The sequence below is a fragment of the Chinchilla lanigera genome, unplaced genomic scaffold (assembly GCF_000276665.1).
Source record: "Chinchilla lanigera isolate Chin_1 unplaced genomic scaffold, ChiLan1.0 scaffold00006, whole genome shotgun sequence".
Classification (NCBI taxonomy): domain Eukaryota; kingdom Metazoa; phylum Chordata; class Mammalia; order Rodentia; family Chinchillidae; genus Chinchilla; species Chinchilla lanigera.
The window spans coordinates 14,338,006-14,355,043 of NW_004955407.1; the positions used below are offsets into that span (position 1 = coordinate 14,338,006).

Sequence of the window (17,038 nt, forward strand, 5' to 3'; positions counted from 1 at the left end):
AAAAAAGAAACCATTAAGACTGAATTATAAGGGTTTCAAATTAAAACATACAAAAAATGCACAGGCCTCTTCTGTGGAATATTCAGTAAATTACACAGTATAATCTGTGTTGAATAATATTTCCTCACCAGTATCATAAGGTTCACATAGTAGAGAGCAGAAAAGTATAAAGAATACATGAAAAAGTGATATCACACCAGATCTACTACTTTTACTTTGCTCTTATCATTTTGACTTAAATGTGTTTTTATCATAAATATTTATCATAATGATTATTGTGGTAGAGTGCCATCACAATGGGATAATTGTAGGGACCTGGCTAGTGGGTAGAACTTTAATCATAAACATCATTTTATCAATCATAAATGACTGAGACACAAACTTTCAAAATTTAGGCTCTGAAAAAATTAACTTGATGAATGAGGACATTAAATTTTGTGCCATCATTACTGACTCCATACAATCTAACCATTGTTTGGATAAAAACATAGTAATCACTTCTGTAAATACTAGTTTGTTAAGGAAAATAAACACTCAACAATAAATAAGAACTCTAAAATTATTCCATAAAGATATTGAATATTCAATTCCAATAGTAAATTTCAACATATACACATGTATGTATTTTAAATATATTTTTATGTTTTAAAATATCAAGTGGATATTTAAAATATTAAATACTATGCACTTTGAATATTAAAATAATTTACCCACATCTAAATATGTACAAATACTTTTGATTCATCTCTTAAAATTATGAAAACAATGTATCAAAGGATTAAAAATCATCACACAAGCGTTTCCAATTTTCCTGTTTGATAAGACAATCAAGTGATAAGCTTAACCTATGCTTGACATAGATTAGTTTCCATGGATAATAGATATTATTATATTGTATATGTTTTAAAAATTTGACTCAATGGAAAAAAAAGGAAAGTATTCAAAATTATTCACAGTTTTCAAGTATTTTGAGTTCAAGATTTTGAGCCTATAAGGTACCAATACTGTTCCTTTTCTTTCCATCCATTCTACAAGTACCATTATTTTCATTTTCTGTTTACACTCTTTAAAATATAGGTTGTTAGGACCTAATTTTTTTTGGTGGAATACACTTCTCTGCATTTTCTTTACTCAGATTCACATGATACTGATATGTTTCATACAGAATTTTATCTTTTTAAAGTCAAGATGAGAGAGTGTATTCTTAGTTGCCTATTTCAAATGCAAATATTTTTCAAAAAGTAAAACAATAATGATGTTCATAAATATGGGCATTAAAATCCTAGGAAGAATAAATGAAGTCTTCTAGAAGGAGAGAAAAACATAACAGAAAACATATGTCTATATGTGTAAGTACATGTGCACACATATATAGATACATACATATACACACATTTGTATGTGTGTGTATACACATCTGTGTGTATATGTAAAGGAAAACAAGCAGATGCTATATTTTTGAAGGAAGAAAATGTTATAAGCATTGAGTTAGAAAAGTAATCCGGAGACCCCAAATGTAGTAGTTATGTAAAATGCAAAGAATAAAGAGGAAAAAATTGTAAGCATGTACATGTGATATTTATTTAAAACACAATAAAACACAAAACCACTATTTAAATATCATGAGATGTTTTTATATCTAAATATTCCTAAATGAAGAAAATGTGTAAAAAGAAAAGCCGCCCATTTTCTATATTCTTAAGCTCCAGAAAGGCCTAGTCAAAATAAACAGCGACCTACAAATTTTGAGGAAGACATAGTATGAATTACTAAAATATAAAAAAGAGACTGAGAATGTTGCTTTTTGACTTGCTTGCCTATGGAATAAAAGAAAAATTACATGTGCCTTTGTGTTTAAAATCAATTAACACAAGTTAACAGAGAAAAGTAACGCTTGTGACATGTCTGAGAAAGAATAAGGCAACTGGTCATGTTTAAAGGCCGTCAAAGGAAATTTCCCACCTTAAAAAGGTTTTGTTACAGAGCATCTGTTGGCCTGCATCTCCTTTATTGTTCTTTCCCCTAAGTTCCCATCGGAGCTTATGATTAAAGTTCTACCCACTAGCCAGGTCCCTACAATTATCCCATTGTGATGGCACTCTACCACGGCGCCCTGCTATGGGCAGACATCAAGTCATTAGAGAACTGCATGGGATGATGAAGAAGGTTATTTTAATTCCTCTTTCAGCCCTTCTCAGGAGTGGCTCTTTAGTTCACAGAGCGGTGGGTACCTGCCTTCAAACTAACAAGCAATATTATAAATGGAGGCTGCATTATCATGATTGCAGACAATCTAAGGCACTTGAGGGCCAAGGATTCTCAGACCTCAATATATGCTGTTTTGTACTTACCAGATAAAAATATATGGACAGTGCAAACAGGAGAGGGGGGTGTATGCAATGACGAGGGTAGGAAGGAGGTAAGGAAACAATAAGAGAACCCAGGGCAAAGTGAACAGCAGAGAATGGCATGCAGCCTTGGCTCTTTTATACGTATCTGAAAGATTTTTACCCATTTTCTTGCTCTTCCACGGCATAGTGTTCCAGCTCTGTACCCGGAAGGGGCTGGACTGGGGGAGGAGGTAGAGGAACATTGGCCCAGGTCGATCCATTGTTTTTCTGCGGTTTGGAAGAATTTTTATTTTTTTTCTTTTTTCCACCTTTCCCACCTGAAAATAATAATACATTAATTCAGAGCTGCTGCATATCAGAAGAAACAGAGAATGTCAAATGGAAAGATGCATTTATGTTTTCAAAACACCAGAAATCAGCATGTTAGAAATGGTAAAAGCTATAAACAATGAAATAATATAATCAGAAAAACACTTTTAGAAATCATTCAGGCTGATACTGTCTCTGTCCCAGTGCATTAACTGCAGAGTTGAATAAACTAAAAACATGGATGTTCTATCAAAAGCACATCTATTGATTTACTTATGTCTGCTGCCTCCATGTTTGCACTGTTAGATGAAGTAGTGGTCCATAAAAAATTCTTTTAAATGTCAGATTTCAGTGCATTTATAATACTCTTTTGCATAATCTCCCTCAGTGGAAAATACAGTTTCTAAAGATACAGGCTAAAGTTTTCCATTAGAATTTACTCCATTTAATTAATCCAGGAGAGTAACATTTTTTTCTCAAAAGTCATGGATAAAAATCAATCGACTACAATCTAGAGAATACCCGCAAATCTCTCACAACGATACGTTTCACAGGCTTTTTGACTAATAAATGGTACGATTATTTTTGCATATAGTGAGAACAGTTCCCCGCAGCTTTAAGCATAACATTTCATAAATTCCAGAAGGAGGGAAATTAATGGAAGCAGAATAATCAGTTACAGCACTATCTGTAATACGGATGAACTCATGCACAAATATGAGCAGAAAGTAAGTCCGCAGTGTATGAGCTATGTCTTGGATTACATGAAGCTTAATGAAATATAAAAATAAAATTTATCCTTCCATACTGCTGTAATTTTCTTCTTCTAAGATTAAATAAACAAAGCTTCTTCATGAAGAAATGTGTTCAGTCAGATAGAGGAATGATTACTTCTTGGGTAAAATGTCAAAGAATATTTTGGGGGTTCCTAAGTAACTTCCATCACTCTCACTATGGTGTATAACTGTAAGTGAAAAGGTAGTATTGACCTCTTACATATCACCTTCCCGGAACTAAAAGTTGGAGCATAAAATGTTTGTAGCAAGGCCCTTTAGTCATGTAGATGTGAAAGATGTCTCCCCATCTTTGTTGTTCTACCAATTACTAAGTTAATTTACACAATTTTATAATATGCCAGAAAGTGCTAAAAACTAGTAAACTAGATGAACACACTACTGCCAATTATGGAGTTGGGCATGTTTTCCACATAACATGCACATGTATGACTATCCCTCAAACAAATGTTTTCCCCTTTCCTTCCCTCCTTATTTTCGATATGAAGGAGGGCAGGTACCTTATTTCTAGAGAAGAGCTTGAATTTTGGATTTGAAGACTAGCTCCTTACTTACTTGAGAAGTTACTAAATACATATTGCTTAGTTTCCACACATGTAATAGAGATATAAAGTTACTTCTCTGAAGTATCTTTAGGGTTGTTTAAAAGACAATGCATATGAAGTATTCAGAACATACAAAAGCCTTAATAAATACCAGTTGTTGTTTTTTCCTATCTTTTCTAATAAATCAAGCTTATATTTTCTTTCTCTCTTTTTGAATTTTTTTGAGATAGGGTCTCATTATGTAGTGCAGGTGGTCCTTGAACTAACTTATATAACCCAGGCTAGCCTCAAACTCACAGTGATACTGCTGCCTCCGCCTTCTAAGTGCTGTGACTGTAGGTGCATGTACTTGTCATGTTTTTTTTTTTTTTTTTTTTTAACAGTTTCTTGTTTTGTAGTTGAGGCTAAAGTTGAACTCACTGTGTAGCCCTGGCTAGCCCTAAACTTGCAGCAATTCTTCTGCCTCAACATTGCAATTGCCGGGATTACAGGCATATAATTCCATGCCTGGACATATTTTTATTTTCTAAAGTTGTTCTTTACTCCAACTTCTCCAGGCCCAAGAAGTATGGAGTAATAGTTTGAATAACAACTTTACAATTATTTGTAAAGTAAATGAAGCTTAGTCCTTGATTTCCTTAACTCACCAAAATCATAAGCAAAGACTAAGGACCATATATTTTTTTGTAGGATCAGAACTACATTTTGAGCGCTGAAAGAGGCTCAGGTTGAACTACTCATCTTACTAGACTTCCCTGTTGATGTACCTCCATTATGCTTTCTGTTTGGATGAGTACAACCCTTTTCTCCTTCCACAGCTCTTTTAGAAGTGTTACCTGATTACCTCCAGAACTCTCATAGAAACAAGGAAGTTCTTATATGTTATTTGCTAGGTGAAGATACTGAGTGTTATTTGTTCATGAGCACATAAAAAAGAAAATGCAGATTTACAATACTATTCAGTAGCTTTTTAAGGAACTAGTTCCAGAGAATAAAATCTTTGAAGCCCTTGCTTAAATTCAAGAAATGTATTCCTTACCTACTCTCACAAACAATAGATTTAAAATTGTTGATCTCCAAGGGCTTTCCATTTTCCTCTCTTTTGGGGTAATTTATTATCTCATTTTAAAAAGTCAAGTCAGGACTACTAATGATCAAGGTTGTTTTCTCTTAGCAGTGATGTAAATGGTAGGCTACTAGCATGGTGGTGAGCATATGCCATGATCAAAAAGAATTACGCATTTTTTTTCTGAAATCTGGACCTTTAGTGAAGTGAACACAGTCTCTTATTACTTTACAACCAAAGAATCTTCAACTATTTTAAGAAAAGTACCACCTGCATCGTGTTCCAAGGAAACATACTTTAATGTCTGGCATACATATTTGACCCCTATGTCTTAAAATCAAAATGTAAACAGTTTGATTTTTATGCCTAGTAAATGACTTTTATGCAAAGAAAATTATGAGATCAATTCATTTTAAAATTTAATATGTAATTAATTTTTAAAAAAGATATTAATGTATTGAAAGATTTATTTATTATTACCAATTCTGTCATATATATATAATTTCAGATACTATTTTGCAGCATCTGAGACTTTTAATGCTTGAATTTTTTAACAGAAGTACTCTGAATAAACACTATCTGAATATATTGTATTAAATTATGTGTTTCAAAGAAGTTCCCTCAAATAACTGAGAAATATCTAATATTCTTATTGACTGTGATTATTTTAAATTGCTTGCATCACTATATGCAAATTAAGAAAATCCTTTAATATGTCTTGATTACTTAGCCATAGGGTAGCTTGATCTTAAATTTGAGGCTTAGGAAACATACCTATAAATATAAGAATTCATAAAAACTGTAATATTAAACTCAATTACACTAAACTAAAAACAGGAATAATCACTCCAATTTCACCTATCAAAAAATGCTACCACGAATTTAAGTAATTTTGCATTCAAATGTAAATGTAGTTAATATAATTCATATATATATATATATATATATAAATGTCATTCAAGAGATTAATGGATACAAAAAAGGCCTAGCAAGCACTATTGTAAATCATGTTCTGCTTACAATTATTCAAAAGATAAGTTAAAATTCAGCAATAATCAACGTATATAGAATATTTAGAAAGCTTCACAGATCTTATGGAATCCAAGGCCTACAATAATATAGATTTCATTTAATATATTGCTTGATTTTTATGTATCTTTAATAAAATAAAAAATGAAGCTTCACAAAAATTACTTTTTAATTATTCAGAATAATTGTGGGACTAATTATAAGTACATGATAGCATAAATGACAGATAAGGTCATTCAAAAAGTTTTTCTATATCATTAAGCCCATTTAAATTCATAACAGATGTTGAAAAATTTCTGAATTCTATAATGTATCAAGTCGTACCAATAGACAAGAAGAGCAAATCACTCGATTTACAGGGAAGAGAGAGCATTAACATTTTCAGTCTGAGAGGCTGCTATCTCCTGAGGAAAAGTAATTTAGTAAATGTAACCCTAATGATGTAGAAAACTTAACTCTTTAGGGCCTTGATGACTGGTGGCCTGAGAAATGTTACAGAACATGGGAATCTCTTATCATTAATATGTAATTTTTTTAAAAAAGCAAAAACTCCAAGCAAACAAATAGCATGTAGTTAATCTGAACATATTAAGCAGTAGTGTCATGGAATCAATTAGAAATACACAGATAATCAACCATGCCATGTAAATATTATTTTTAGATAACAAAATGTGTATATTCCTGATACTAATTATAATAGTAATATATTTCTGTCTAATAGATATTTTTCCCTCGTGTGCTATATACTACCTACTTTATACATTGTCAGTTTAGCTGCTAATTGTGAAATACATTTTAAAATTTAGAGCACAAAATAACTATCATATGAAAGATTATATTTCTGCTTCCTGAAAATTAAATATTAATAATAACCTCTCATGCTGGCATTCATTTACCCCAGTATAGTTTGATTCATTAGCTCACAATGTGTATTTTGTAAAGCCTTTCTGAAAATAGGAAGTTACTTCAATGGAGTCCCAATAAGAGTCCTCAAAATCATTTTTGTTTTAGTTGTGGTTATCTTTGGGTATCGATGACATGGAATTGACTTTTGTGCACAACCTTTTTATTATAAAGTTAATTTAGTCCCTTAGCTAAGAAATAGCAAAATTATCTGTTTTTTAATAAATAGCATTTAGCAAAATGGAGTTATTCTTTAAATGCATGACAATATAGGTTTCATATAAAATATGAGTGTGATTTTTATTCCTCCTCTTCCCCCCACCAAAGCTGGATTTCATTAGAATCGAATGTTACTGTCATTTGAAAGATAAATTCTTGATGGTGGGCTGTGACTCAGTATTTCTTCACTGGCTATTAGGAACACAGGTCATATGCTGGTGACAAAACAATATTTCTCCTTACTGTGAGAAGACCAACCTGATAGACTGCCACTCCTTTCTGAGCTGTTGTGAGAGCTGGTGGTGCTGAAATCCTGTGACTGGTTGTGTGGCATTCTATTAGACAATCCCTCAGCCAATCGGTAGTCAGGGATGTAAAGTAAGGCTAAGGGTTAAAGGGCAGAGGTCATAGTGGCATCATGTGATTAGTTCACAGCACAAGCCCATGCAGAACATGCAGTTAGCAACTCAGAAGCAGATGTTGTGGGACAGTGAAAAATGTTTTATTTATCCTGTCCTAATGGAAGCAGAGATGGATTGCTGATCACTATACTGAAAAGGGCTAGAAGGATGGAACTGATTGGTGTTGATCTGTGGTGGTGGTGGCGGAGGCGGTGGTGGTGGTGACAGGGATTGTTTGAGATACTGAATACATACATGCTGGTAAATATTTTTAGTTTAGGAATTAAACCTGGTAATGAATCACTAAATTGAACAACAAATGCTAATTTCTATCTCATGCACAAATGACATGAAATTAATTTCTCAAGACACAAGAACCAGACTTACCATTGTTACCTTTGTTCTGATCAGGTAGAGAATAACCAAATCCCATCAGATCTGTTTTTTGCTGAATTGAGCTTTTCCACTGTGGATCAGGCAGATCAACTGCCAATTCATGGATGCTACTGGAATGCAGGATCTGCGTCGTGGCATATGGGGTGGCCTGTGTTATTTGGCTGGAACTGTTGTAAGTGGTTTTGGTTGTGAAGTCAATGCTACTATAAATGGCTCCATCTGAGAGCATCGTTGCTGTTTTATCCCCTTGGCCTGGAACCGGTGGCAGCACATCTGTGGTGAACATAGGGAAATGAAACAATTTAATGATGCACAGGAAGCCCAAAACTATCAGGATTGAAGATGAAAAATAAATGTGTCATACCACACGTTTGCATTTCAGCTGAGATGGGCTTCATGAGCCAATGAAGGGTAGATGATATACAACTTTAGCTAAGCTATCAACCTCAGTGACAGGCAGGCCTACTGCTTGTCCTTCACGTCTCACTGCTTAACACATCCCTTCCCCTGTTTTCTTCAACCATGAATGAGGAGTTTGGGATATTTCACTATTGAAAAATGCTTTTAGTTGTTCACACTGCTTTAAAACCAAGGAAAATATTAGTGCTTTACAGAAACACTGTGAAAAGGATAAGAGGGAGTCTACAAATCATAGATGAAAACATCTCTTCCCACTTTAATATAAAGGACATATGAATACAACTGCTGACTAGTCATGAAATTTTACAAAATTATAGTATCCTGACTATGAAGTACTGGATTTAATTTCATAGCATTAGAAATGGAGAATAATTTATGGTAGAAGGTGTGTTTTTTTTACTTGGATAACAAAGGAAAATTTTCATGAGTAAGTCATTTTCACAATACAGCAGGATTTAACTATAGAAAAGCAATCTCAGTGATAAGAGTGTTTAACTTATGCTATCAAGTCTTAGAAGTGCAGAATTATAGTTTCATGTTGTAAGACAGCAAGAGCGAAATTAAACTTCAGGAACAACAGTGAATATCAACCAATCCATTTATCATTTTGGTATGCTAAATTATCTTTACATGACACTTTATAATTCAGATCTGCCGCCTCTCTCCTGAGCAATTATTTTCCATTTTTCAGAAGAACAATATTAAATGAATAGAAAAGAGAAATCATTAACACTAGTTTTAATCATGTAGCATTAAAATAAATTCAATTATGGTAACTTCCTTAATAATATGTGCTCTAAAAAGTCACTTCACAGGACTCAAGGCCATCAAATCACTTGATCTCTTCATTATAGGAAATTTTCAACTGTTTTGCAACTGTCAGGTTCAGTGATAGCCAATCACATTTGAAACAAGATTCTTAGAGAAATATTAAGTTTTGCTTCTGCATTTCACAAAGATAAAAATAGTCTTCTTTAGGAACAGTAATAAGGGATTTATATTTCATACTCTATAACTTTGATCTCCCTGGAGGTTTTGAAGTTTCCAACTCATTCTGCAAGTGGATATGTACTTTTATTGATGTAAATATTTTAAATGCATATCAGTGGGGTAAACATATCCAAATTTGTAACATTTCAGTAGGCTGTATTGGCTTGGGTTATGGTTTATATCTAGATGTCCTTCTAAAGTCTCATGTACTCATATGCTCGGCATTTGGAAGCGACTGGATTATGAATATATCATACTGGATTGGTCCACTGATTGGCTTAGGATCATTCTGCGTGTGGCTAATGGATTTACTGAAGAGGGAAGACCCATCCTGGCTGTGGGTGGCATCACCAATACGCTTGCAGCCTGGATGGAATAAAAAGGGAATGAAAGAGGGAGTCTCGCTGATTTCTGCTTGCCTTCCCATGAGTTCTTTCTCCTCTGCCATGCCACCATGCCTTGAAGCTGCAGACTATGGAATGAAGCCTCCACAAACTGTGAGCCAAAGTAAGCCTTTGCTTATTTTGTCCTAGCAATGAGAAACTAACTAAGACAGCAAGTAAAATTGTTTTCATATTTCAGAATTTCACAAATATCTTCTGACTCTTTGTTTTTAGTTGTATACTAGTTGCAAAATTGATATTGAACATGCATATTTTATTGTATTCTCAAAAATATATTTTAATAATGTATTAAAGTTCTTAAAAATGGATGCTTCTCTTTAAGTTTTCAGAGTTTTGCTTCTGTCCCCTCTACCTTTCTTCTGATACTTATTAATTCAGTAGAAATGTTTGTCCACCATCGGCTTCAGTTTCACATAATGTAAAATATTTTGTGGTTCTCCAAAACTTTAGATTGGACTGTATGCCAATTCAGCTGCAGGTGATTGGCATTATTTGGTGCTCAAATGATTAAAAAAAATAGATAAAAAAGTAGTCTAAGTATCCATTGCTACATAATTTTACACTAAAACTATGCTCTCTTTCTCTCTCTCTCTCTCTCTCTCTCTCTCTCTCTCTCTCCCTCCCTCCCTCTCAGATGATATCAGCCTTCCAGTCTAATTACTTCCATATTGATTTGGGGGCTGTATATTTCTTCAAATACTATTTGATCATTCCCACATTTTCACAAATGAATTATATCCCAACAATGAAGTAGTAGATTGTACATGAATTTCCATGTATGAAGGAAACTCCTATGTATCAAATGACTTGGAACTCCATGCCAGTGTTCGCCCAACAAGCTGGATCAGAATATGTGCTTGCACTTCTTACAGTCCCCACCCATCCAACACTAACGCTTCAGGTTGTCTGACCTATGCTTGTTACATTTGTGGTGGAGACCTATTAGGTATGGAAATTGTTCACTCCAGTTTCAATTAGTGATGCAACTTTTGAGCATGTTATCTCTATTAGTACTCATGGATTTGTTTATTTATTGCCTGGCAAAACATTTCTATAAATAATTGTCTTCTTCACTGCATCCTAAGTTACTTGAGGAAGGTGCCAATGTGATATACATCTTTATTTCCGTAATTTCTCATTCACCCAGTGTTGTAAGGAGAGTAAACATATGATGAAATTATTAAATGAGTATTTTGTAATTTGTATTAACAAAACCAGAATTATTTGATGATTAGTAAATTATTCCACAATTTTCACTATATTCAAACATGTATTGATATTTCATTGTTATTAAGAAAATGTCACTACTAATGATTACTCTTCTATGTGAATATGGTTACACTGTCATGCATAGCAATCCAATTTTGGTCTCCAGTGTAGATAAAAGAATTAAGGAAGGCTTTAAAATCCATAAGAACTGCATGGTCTGTCTAGATCTCAAATCGTTCATCTTTATAAACCTAACTTTCTTGACATTTAAATACAAATATGGTAATTTACAATAATATAAAGATCATGAATTCAAAAGTAGCAAAACTCCTTCCTTATTTCTGGAGTACAGTAAATGTTTAAAATAATCGTCACAGTAAAGAGAGATACAGTCAACCAGGCAAAATTGTCTTGGTCTTAAATAAGAGCAACAGTCAACAAATGGGCTCGTATTAAATTTAAAAGCTTCTACACATCAAAGGTAACAACCAACAGAGTTAAGAGACAACCTACAGAATAGGAAAAATGTTGCCTGCAATTCCTCAAATGGAAGACTGATATGTAGAATATAAAAGAACTAAAAACCTTAGTCTCCCCAAATAAAAGACCCAATCAAAAAATGGACAAGCAGAATAGATACTTCTCAGAAGAAGTACAGATGATGAATAAATGCATGAAAAAATGTTAACATTGCTAGACATTAGAGAAATACAAATTTAAAACATCATTGAGATATCATCTTACTCTAGAAAGAATGGCTGTCATCAAGAAATCAAATAACAAATGCTGGTGAGGCTGTGGGAAAAAGGAACCCTTCCAAGTTATTGGTAGGAAAATAAACTAGTACATCCACCATGGGGATCAGTATGGTGAGTACTCAAACAACTAAAAATTGAAATTCCATTCTTCCCAGGTAGTATTATTCTAGAGATCTTCCCAAAAAACTTTAAGTCTTTATATTACAGTGATACAAGCACATCTGTGATTTTAGGAGCTCAATTTATAATAACAGTAAAATCTTGCAATCAGTCTATATGTCCACCAACACATAAATGGATAAAGAAAAGGTGATATTTATACACAATGGAGTACTACTTTGCCATAAAGAAGGACAAACTTGAGGCATTTTTAGGAAAATGGATGTACTTTGAGACCATAATGTTAAGTGAAATAAATCAGACACAAGCTTCAATATCACAGAGTTTCTCTTACATGAGAAACCTAAAATATAATTAAAGACCAAAACAAAAGATGGATAACAGGAAATAGGGAGATCGTTCTCAAACGGAAAAGAACTGGAGGGGAGGGAAGTAAAGGAAAAAAGATAAAAAAGAGACAATTGAAAAAAAATGCAAATTGCACTTTAGCAAATGATAAGAGGAATAGGGCTGGAATAGGGAGGGATGGGAGGGGAAATGGACAAAAAATGAATTAGGATATGCTATGTACAATCACAACTGCCTCATGATAAATGTACTGTGAAGAACTGTGCTGGCCTTGCTCTTTACCTGTGAAATGTCTCATTGCATATAAATGAGGCAGAAATGGAAGAAAATCCTGAAAATCTGCACATGTATGTCCCCTTTACTTAAATTAGACCAAAAATCTCAGATGTTAATGTTGTCAGCAAGCATGTGAAAAATGAAACTTTTTCTTCATCGGTAGGCATTTATTACATGATAAAAGATAGAATGTTTTAGCGATCTAATGCATACAGGGTAAGTAAAAGAGGCAGTTATTCCTTGATTTGATTAAAGCTTTGGGAAGCGAATTTCTTTAGATAAAGTCAGGCTGTATCATGGGAGGAAGGATGTTCGGCTTTCCCTGTGAGGAGGTGCTTGGCCAGGAAACTCCCAAGGCACAGTGATGACATACAGTTTCCGAATCTGGTCACCTAGAGAAGGCAGCTACTCGTGCAGTGCCTGGGCAAACGGGCACCCTAAGGGTTGCATTTGCTTACGCAGAGGAAGCCAGGAGCCATACAACATGCTTTCTCTTCCCTCACTTTCTAGTGATGCTACTTGGTGCTAATTATGTACTAAGGTTTGTGTGAAACCTGCATATATACATATATTTTTTCACTCACTTAATTCTCATTACATACCTATTTTCTGTATTCTATTTAGATAAAGGGAAGGAGTCCATCTTCTTAAAGGTAATATTGACAGGAAACAGGCTTGTGAATGACTTTATCACTTTATAATTTGAAAGAGTTTTTTAATTATATTCAAACACATTGATAATCCATTCACAAAGAAAAAAAATACCAGTATGCATGATCTTTCATCTAAGTGAATATGGTCATATACTTATGCCTCCGAAATTCACCTTCTAGACTTTTAGTACAATTCAGACTAGATTAGTGCAGTCGTGGGTTCCATGAGTTAAGTCGAGAAATGCAGAAATCTTCTAGGGTACTCATCCAAATTTTCTTTGATTTACAGAAATCTCATTAACCACAGCAATCTTTTACTCTTATTTCACTGTATACCTAGAAGCAGGCTGTATAACTTTTAAAGTGCCTAGACCCTAGCATTTCCCTCTTTTAAACCATCAATGGCTTCATACTACCCTTTGAATAGTTTATACTATTTGTGTGACTTAGCATATCTTCTGCTATGTCTCTTTGTGCATTGTTTTTAATACCCCTACTGCTTTGTAGTTTTTATTCCTATCATTAGAAAACTCCCATCCTTCTCTCTCTTGTCTCTTGCCTGCCCACTCTCCCTCTGTTCCTCCCTTCCCTCTCTCCTTTCTTTCTTTCTATCCTTTCTCTCTTCCTCTTCCCTTTGCATTTCTTTCTGAGTGCTGAAAATCAAACTCAGGCCTGGTGTGGGCATGTAAGCATTCAATCACTGAGCAAAATCCCGAGCTTGCTGTTTATTTCTTGAATAGATCACTGTCTATCTTATTTCTGATCTTTAAATATGGTAATTTATTCTGTAGATACTTTTCTCACTATTTTGACTAATCCCTAATGCTCCTCCAGTTATCAACTTAAAAAAAAAAAAAAAAAAAAAACTACCATCACATAACTTTTTGAGACCAGATAGGTAACATTCTCATGTAGAGTACTGACAGGGTAGTTCAAATTCATTAACCATTTGCATAGTCTTTTAACAGGGGATAACATACATATACTGTTGATTGAAATGTTGGAGTCAAAGATTTCTCCATTCTCATTTTTCTTCGAAGTTTCCTTTTGCAACTGATTAGGTGAAAAGGTAGATTTGGGAAGAAGTAGTAGTCATGGCAGAGCCAATTCTGTCTCTTTATGAAAACCTAGAGAGGCCTCTAGCATCAAAGTTTGGATGCAGTAGTATGTGACATACATAGTGTCTACATGGTACTGTTTTATCTTTCACTTGGTATTACCAGTTATCAATTGTGGAACTACAGAAAGTGCTTTCTGCACACTTTGTCCTATTTGCTTAACTCTCTTTTCTTCTCATGGTATATTACAACAGAGTAACAATCATTTCTTTTTACACTGATATTATGTGCTTACTGACTACCTTACATACAGGTACACTAGAGGTACTCATAAAATATATGCTGAAAGGGATTTCGAGAAACAAACCATGGCTCAAAATCATAGGCTCTCGTTAGCAGCATAGGTCTCGATTTTAGTAATCTGAAAGTATTCAGAATATTTATCTTCTGGATTAGCAAAAACTTCCTTATGAGCCTAGTTTCATTTAAGGCAATATAGACATATTAGTTTAATATTAAAATATTTAGTAAATGTATATGTAACACTATTAGTATGCGTGTTTTATTACCTTGACTGTAAAACAAAATATTAATATGACTTTAAAAAGACTAGGAAAACAGGAAAAAAACCCAAATAACATTATTTTTAAACATACAACTTACCTCCACGCCCAAAATTCCCAATTTCATTTGGACCACTATTACTATTGTTCACTGGCAAACTCGTGGCTGGCCATGAATCAGCAAGCCATGGATAATTGGGATCACCAGCATTTAGAAGACCTGGACGGCTAAAGTAGAAATGAGAAAGGTATCAGCCTATGGAGAACAATGTAAGACACTGACATATCTATCATGCACTAAAAAGGGTTGAGTTATTTAAGAAGATTTCAATTGACTTCAAATTAAAATGTGTATGCTCTCAAAGATTAAGGAATTTTAGCAGTTCATTAAGATTACATGAAGATGAAGCCTGTTGGCGGAAGCAAAGTCCTTACTTGGGATTCTGCCTACATTCAAATGAAATCTGTTGTCTGCCTTGAAAGTGGTAGGAATTGGAACCCAAAACAAGGTATGATAAATTGACACCTCAGGGGAACAATTACTCAGAATAGCTGATAGGTATCAGCCATTTCTAGGATTTGGGCTGTTCCATTCTCAATTCCTGCAGCCACCACCACATGAATTTGTCCTCTTTAGGCGGTCACCCTAGTTATGAGCCCTTGTTCTTGCTTTAGAGACCAAGAACTTGAGGAAAATTAATGAACAGCACTTATCCTGTTCCATCAATAGCTCATTTCCTAGTTCTCTCAATTGCAAAATATCAGGAGTATATTAAGGGATTTTTTTTAAGCTAATGAAAGATCCACTGTCATTTGACCCAGCACATGAGTACAACTTACAAGGGAAACTGTCTTCACATCATATTTAATAAAGAATTCCCTACTTTAATCTAAAACATGGATTCCAATTCTTTGCATTCTATTAGCATATTTACCAAGAAACAGAACATCTATAATCATTGCACTTTTTTTGGTAGACCCATTCTGGTATAATCCCTAAGAGAAACATGTGTTTCTATGGAAACTGCAATAAGAAAATTCAACTGATTTCTTGCTATATCCACTAGCTCTCATTAGACTTAATCTCTTTTTGCTGAAATATTGATTAAATGGGAGATTGGAAGTTATTACCAGAGCCTAATTACAATCTCCACATTGGCAAAGGGAAAACAGATGAGGATATATGGGTTTGTTATCAGCTTTTATCAATTTCAATTGAGTATCCAGAGTTGTGGAATCCAGTCCTATCAATCTACAGCCTATTCATCATCCATGAATCATTTACTTTGTGATCGATTATGTGTAATTGTTCACTCACAGCAATTTAGTGAGAGCCAATAAGGAGTCTTAAACAACAGCAACTTCATTTGCTAATGTCTAATTAATGCAATAAACATCCTGCTAACAAATGAACACATTCCTTGTGATATTTACTACTAATTTCTTCAGGGGCATCAGGGAGATATGAAACATCTGGACTTGATTCCTCTAAAGTGCACAACAGATAGATCATTAAACCTTGTGGTAAGCCATTTAATTCCTCCTAGAATTCTCTGACTTGTAAGTGATCGTTTATTACAATAATAGCTGCTTACTACAGACTTTCTTCAGTCCTGATTAAAACTAACAATAAAGAAGAATCTTCTTAGCATACCTTCCATTGCTCATGAGTCCTCCATCTCCTCTTTGAAATGTTACTGTAGGTAAAGGAAAACACACACATACAGTCAATATTAATTACAATTCATAACAACTACATATTGGAGCTCAGTTTAGAGCTGAAGCCCCTGGGAATTTTAATAAAATATAATTAACATAATTGTACAGATTATACAAGCAGTAGTTTAGCTCAGGGCAAAGCTAATACTTCCTTCAACTTTAATAGACTATTTCAGGTTTCTTTAAGCCAAATGTATAGTAAAGTTAAAGGGGCACATTGTATTTAGATGTGAACACCAGGGGTGGGGATATAGCTCAGTGGGATAAGCACCTGCGTGGCAAGCGCAAGGTTGTGAGTTCGATCCCCGGTACCGCAAAAAAAAAAAAAAAAAAAACCAACATGTCTTCATCTACTTATTCATTGGATTTGGTACTGTTTGGCTTCTGGCTCATCTTTAACTGTAATACATTTATTTTAATGTAAATATTCACTATTTTTATCACAACTTGGAGCTAGGAAAATTAAATGCTTTTTTATTTGTAAAGCATTTTATTTTTTTATATTTT

General features: G+C 34.0%; 1 protein-coding gene across 11 annotated transcripts in view; it reads right to left on the minus strand.

Annotated features, from left to right (window-relative positions):
* Nucleotides 1-17,038, minus strand: part of Robo2 (roundabout guidance receptor 2) — a 1,247,873-nt gene that overhangs the window by 36,317 nt on the left and 1,194,518 nt on the right. For 7 of the 11 annotated variants that reach the window (XM_013503739.1, XM_005375549.2, XM_013503734.1 and 4 more), the window contains 5 exons: nt 16,467-16,509; nt 14,913-15,040; nt 8,005-8,286; nt 7,475-7,600; nt 2,512-2,668 (listed from right to left, as the gene is read on the minus strand). In XM_013503739.1, coding sequence (XP_013359193.1) covers nt 2,512-2,668; nt 7,475-7,600; nt 8,005-8,286; nt 14,913-15,040; nt 16,467-16,509 — 736 coding nt within the window. The remainder of the gene's footprint in view (nt 1-2,511; nt 2,669-7,474; nt 7,601-8,004; nt 8,287-14,912; nt 15,041-16,466; nt 16,510-17,038) is intronic. The other 4 variants (XM_013503756.1, XM_013503742.1, XM_013503761.1 and 1 more) reach the window with 1 other exon arrangement.